Source organism: Felis catus, chromosome B4, assembly GCF_018350175.1.
Source record: "Felis catus isolate Fca126 chromosome B4, F.catus_Fca126_mat1.0, whole genome shotgun sequence".
Lineage (NCBI taxonomy): Eukaryota > Metazoa > Chordata > Mammalia > Carnivora > Felidae > Felis > Felis catus.
In genome coordinates this window covers 42,144,921-42,150,920 of record NC_058374.1, presented here as the reverse complement: position 1 = coordinate 42,150,920, position 6,000 = coordinate 42,144,921, and the positions used below count along the sequence as shown (strand labels likewise).

The 6,000-nt window shown below is 45.1% G+C and overlaps 1 protein-coding gene across 2 annotated transcripts in view; it reads left to right on the top strand.

Annotated features, from left to right (window-relative positions):
* Positions 1-303: 303 nt before the first annotated feature.
* LPCAT3 (lysophosphatidylcholine acyltransferase 3) overlaps positions 304-6,000 on the top strand; it is a 40,703-nt gene continuing 35,006 nt past the window's right edge. Inside the window, exon 1 of one of the 2 annotated variants that reach the window (XM_045061317.1) lies at positions 304-594. In XM_045061317.1, the coding sequence (XP_044917252.1) occupies positions 444-594 (151 nt within the window). In that variant the 5' untranslated portion in view covers positions 304-443. The remainder of the gene's footprint in view (positions 595-6,000) is intronic. The other variant, XM_003988348.6, reaches the window with a different exon arrangement.

The following is a 6,000-nucleotide window of genomic DNA, read 5'->3' as shown; positions in this document are numbered from 1 at the left end:
CCGACTCTCGCCTGCTCCCAGCTCAGCCAATGGGAAGGCAGCGCACGAGCCGGCCGGACACTCGCCCTCACCGACTCCTCCCCCAAGCAGTTAGAACCGAGTTGTACAATCACCTCGCCGCCGGCTTTAGACTTTTCCAATCGCAACTCAAGTTCCCGATCCCAAGCCCCGCCCCTCGGCCTGCCCCGCGTTCATTCTCGGCGGGAGTCACCTTTGCTTTACAAACGTTCAGACCCGCCCTCTGCTTACCTTGCTGCGTTAGGCCCCGCCCCCTGCCCGGACGGACCAATAGCCAAGGGAGCCTGGAGCCACTGGGCGGGCCTGCAGCCAATGCGCACGCCGTGGGCGGGCTCCGGGCCGGAATTGGGGGTGAAGCTACAGCCTTGTGCCCACATTCGGGGCGCGCCGAGCTGGGGGGTCCCTGGGGGACGCCCGGAGCTAAGATGGCGTCTGTAGCTGAGGGGGACGTGGGGACGGTGGCGGAGCTGGCGAGGGTGCTGCGGTGGGGTTTCGAGGAGCTGAGCCTTAACAAGTTGGCGACGTCCCTGGGCGCGTCGGAACAGGCGCTGCGGCTCATCATCTCCATCTTTATGGGTAAGGACCCTCCTGCCTCGCTCCGCCCCCTCGCGGAGTCCCCAGGGAATAGGGACGTGACACCCCCCCTCCACTTTCCGGAGCCACCCAGGAGGGCTTTGTGGGGTCCGGATGTGAATCCTCAATCACGCCAACCAGCTGTCGAGAGGAAGACAAGTCTTTTCGAGTCTGGGGGTGCCGTGCCCTCTGAACCTCTTCACCTTTCTCTTCGACCCCTGCTCTACCCTTCTGACCCCTCATTTGAAGCCACCACCGTCTCCTCATGCCATGATCTAATCTACCCCGTGTCCCCACGACCTATCCTTATTTGTCTCTCTCTTGAGTTCTACTCTCTGTCCATGTGTACTGCTGTCTGTTATTAATATCAACTCTCACACATGCGCGCTTCTTGTGGTAGGCAAAGGCCCCCTAACTTAGGTATTAGCTTTGTGGGCCCTTAAGCCCCATATTCTATACTTCCATATTCGGAGCCTTTTTCTGCATTGCCAGCTTCCATTATACTTCTCTTTTCTGTCTTGTTTCTAATATTTTCTTCTTATACCATATTGCTTCTCCCCCACCCTTAACCACTCACCTGCCATTTACCCTGGAATATTATTTTAATACTGGGTTTGGGAAACAGGACTGACAACCCCCTTAAAAACTATGCTACTCCAAGCGTTTATGACCTATATGGTTCAAAGGATGTGATGTGTCTGACTTTATGTCACAACAAGCTATATTATAACTGGTTTATAGGCTTTTTTTACTGCATCTTTCTTCCATGGTTTTTAATACATGGGAACAGCATGGCACAATGATTTTAAAAAAAAAAAAAAAAGTGTGGACTTGAAAGGCAAGCAAGTCAGACCCAGCCCTGCTGCTCCTTGCAAACTGTGGGGCCCTGGGCAAGTCACTTAACTTCTCTGGGCCTTGATTTTCTTACCTATGAAATGAGAATAAGGTGTACCTAATAGGACTCTTGTAAAGCCCTGTAATAGTTCAGAGGTCAAGATCTGATGCATAAATCTTGAGTAGTTGGAAGGTTTTGTGAAGGTTATGGGACTTTAGCTGGTATAGTAGGGGTGGGGAAGGACTAAGCAAACAGCTCTGGGACAAGAGCAGATTAGAGATCAGAATGGTAAGAAGTTTGAGATAAAAGTTGAGCAGATGTGCCTTAAATGCCAGAAAGAAGTTTGTAATGTATCCAGTAGTCAGCAGAGACGTGGACATATAATATTACCTAAGGGTGTTAACTAGATCTAGATAATGTGAGAGGCATCAATTTACGTTTAAACAACCTTGGCAACTAATATAATTGTTACTTGCCTTTTGCATATAAAACCAAGGTGATCTTCCTTTCTTCCAACTGAAGGTCACCTTTTCCCTCCCTTGTGGAATTGTTAAATTTTAGAGGTGAAAAGGACCTCCCGTGTCTCTTAGATCTAACCCAGAGTTGTCAACATTCCAATCTAGAGTTCTTTGCACCACACCAGCTTTGAACTTCTACTCCTTCAGCCTTGTCTCTGACCCAGTTATTTGTTGGGGTTGTAATTGGCAATTAGGAGTGTTTACATTCATTAGTTTGGAAGCTCACTGTTGATTTCTCAACTATAAATTGAGAACGTAACACAGGTAGCAACAAATTATTAGGGGGCAACCTGTTAAATGGAGCTACGGCTGGAATTAGGACTTGGACTTGGTCCCTTTTTTGCTGACATAATTGAATACTGCCTGTGTGCTCCTGGTGGGCCACTGCTCTGTACTGTCCTGGGGCATACAACTGACTGGGACATTGTTTTTTCTCCATGTCCTTCTCTCCTCATTACCATGCGTTATCAAGTGATAAACACTTGGTGAATACGTCTGCCAGACTCCTGAGGCCCCTTGCCAGTCTACCATTTCCCAGCTCCTCCCTTCCTATCTCATATGTCCTGTTGCCTTCAGTAACTCTGGGTTTCTCATGTTTAGATTGACTTGGGGTCTCATGTTGCTTCCTATCAGCCATAGCTCTTCCACATGGATATATAGGGTTGTGTTTTCTAGGTGTGGATTAAGTATATACATGCAAACACAAGTTGATAAGCTTGACACATGCCTGGAAGAAAGAGTGCATTCTGGTTGTAAATGTTTTCCTTACAAAGGTATTCTCATGTCTGTGTATTGTAACCTAGAAACGAGTAGCCTTTCAGTAATGGAGTTCCTGGTTCCGGAACTCCGCTGTCTGGGGGAACTGAGATACTGAAGGAAATCCTTGTTAGAGGTACCAAGAAGGCCTGTAGTCCAAAATGATTTCTGACTCCCTTTCTACTACTTCAAGATTAATTTAGGTTAAAAGCACTTAAATGCAGATGCCCCAAGGGAAGAGTCAGGTATATCAAGCATTCACGTTTTAAAGTGTGAATAACTTTTAATTGGATAGTCTCATTGCTCTTTCTTAACATCTTATTTTTTCCTACTTAGGTTCTGTGTACTGATCTCGGGGTGGGCCATAGATCATTAAAGCAGTAGCTTTCAAACCTTTGTGGCTCAGACCCATGGTGAGAAATATGTTTCATATCCTGACCCAGTACACATGTGCACTTATATATGTATTTGAAGCACGTTTCAGAAAACATTACTTATCCTTACATATGCGGTGTGTTTTTCTATTTTGTTTTTTAGTAGTGTTTATGACCCACTAAATTGATTTCATGACCTACTAATGGGTTACAAGTAGGTTGAAAAATCTTGAGTTAGAAGCTGTAATTTTTAATATTCAGTACTTCAGGGAAAGGATAAGCTTATGAGGATTAATGCATTGGAGTATCCTGAACAGCCAGAAGACTCCATTAAAGGGATGTGTCTATCTATGTTTGTCCTTTGTGTGATTGCAAGGAATTTGGTGGAAGGTGAATTTTGCTATGGTGTTGGCAAATACTGCCAGAAAACATCTCCCCTTCAACAGCTGGGGTCCCATCACTCCTTAGATACTTAATAACATGAATTGTTCCAAAGAAATTCAACAAAATATGCCTACTGTGAGTTAAACCCCATGCTTGAGCCTGCAAGGACAAGGGCATTGGTGTAGTATGAGTGATAGAACCAGGCACTCAAAAGTATGGCTTACGGTTAGTGGGTAGGGAATGGGCTTGAGATAAGTACTCTAATAACCACAATAAAAGGCAGAAGTCTAAGTGCCATGAGACAATTACAAAGGTTATGAGATTGAAAGATTGGCCCTTTAATGAACTTTGAAAGCTGAATAAGGTTCCAGCAGACAGATGGTAAGACACAAGGAATAGAGTGAGCAAATGTATTGAGGTAGGAATGCGTGGTGACACGGTCAAGGAACAGGAAGTAGTCCACTTGGACTAAAGCAGGAGTTAAATAGAGAAGTGGTGGAAATAAGACTGGAAAGTTAGGTCGTAGAGCCTTGAAAGCCAAGGTAAGGGAGACAGGTAAGGGGAAAGCCAAGAGTAGGGAATCCCTGGAGGTATTTGAAAGGGATATAATGTGACCAGAGCTGTATTAGGAGGATAATACAGTGTAGGGTGATTTCAAGTAGACACAGACAAGAAGTTGGGAAACCAATGAGAAAGAACAATGATCTAGATGGCTTGGAGGCAAGGTGGTTGCACCAAGAGGGGAACATAGGGTTCTCAGGTGAAATATTTTAGGAACACAGAATCTTTTCTTTTTCTTTTAATTTTTATTTTAGAGAGAGAGAAAGCAGGAGCAGAGGAGAGAGGCAGAGAGAGAATCTTAAGCAGGCTCCACACTCAACACAGAGCTCCATCCCATGACCCCGGGATCATGACTTGAGCCTAAATCGAGTCAGACACTCAGCTGACTAAGCCATCCAGGCACCCCCTGGAACACAGAATCTTTTAAAAGGTAGATTCTGAATAAATAAATAAATAAATAAATAAATAAATAAATAAATAAATAAATAAAAGGTAGATTCTGTATGCACGTTCATCTACGCAGCTGCTCATGTCAAAAATCTAAGAATCAGCCCTGCCACTTTAACTCTCTCCCCACATCCCAGTCCCCAAGTCCTATCAATACCACCTCCACATTATGTCTCAAATACATCTACTTTTCTCCATCACCACAGCTGCTGACTGTCACCAGAACTACACGAGTAGCCTCCTGACTGGTCTCTAATTCTGTCCTTATCCCTCCCAAAGCAAAGAGGTCTTGATGCTGTGCCTTTCCTGCTCAGAACTCTTCGCAGGCTTCCATACGTGGCTAGTAAGCCCCTGCCTGCTGTTCCAGCCTCATCTCAAGCAAGTTCACAACTATTTTTTTATAACTTTTTTTTTTTTTTTTTTTGAGAGAGAGGGAGTGGGGGGCAGACTGAGAGTGTCCACGCTGAGCATGGAACCTGACGCAGGGCCCACAACCTAAGACCCTGACCCTGACCTGAGCTGAAACCAAGAGTCAGACACTCAACCACCTGAACCATCCACATGCCCCTCACAACTTTTCAGCCTCAAGGCATTAAGCCCTTTCCTACCTTGGAGCCTATGTAGCTGCTAATGCAGGTGCCTAGAATTTTCTTCATTCATTCACCTAACAGACGTCTTTCATCCTTCAGGTCTCAGTTCAAATTGTCACTTTTTCTGAGAGTTCTTTCCTGACTCTCATTTTTTTTTCCCAATATATGAAATTTATTGTCAAATTGGTTTCCATACAACACCCAGTGCTCATCCCAAAAGGTGCCCTCCTCAATACCCATCACCCACCCTCCCCTCCCTCCCACCCCCATCAACCCTCAGTTTGTTCTCAGTTTTTAACAGTCTCTTATGCTTTGGCTCTCTCCCACTCTAACCTCTTTTTTTTTTTCCTTCCCCTCCCCCATGGGTTTCTGTTAAGAGTGAAAACATATGGTATCTGTCTTTCTCTGTATGGCTTATTTCACTTAGCATCACACTCTCCAGTTCCATCCACGTTGGTACAAAGGGCCATATTTCATTCTTTCTCATTGCCACGTAGTACTCCATTGTGTATATAAACCACAATTTCTTTATCCATTCATCAGTTGATGGACATTTAGGCTCTTTCCATAATTTGGCTATTGTTGAGAGTGCTGCTATAAACATTGGGGTACAAGTGTCCCTATGCATCAGTACTCCTGTATCCCTTGGGTAAATTCCTAGCAGTGCTACTGCTGGGTCATAGGGTAGGTCTGTTTTTAATTTTTTGAGGAACCTCCACACTGTTTTCCAGAGTGGCTGCACCAATTTGCATTCCCACCAACAGTGCAAGAGGGTTCCCGTTTCTCCACATCCTCTCCAGCATCTATAGTCTCCTGATTTGTTCATTTTGGCCACTCTGACTGGTGTGAGGTGATATCTGAGTGTGGTTTTGATTTGTACTTCCCTGATAAGGAGCGACGTTGAGCATCTTTTCATGTGCCTGTTGGCCATCTGGATGTCTTCT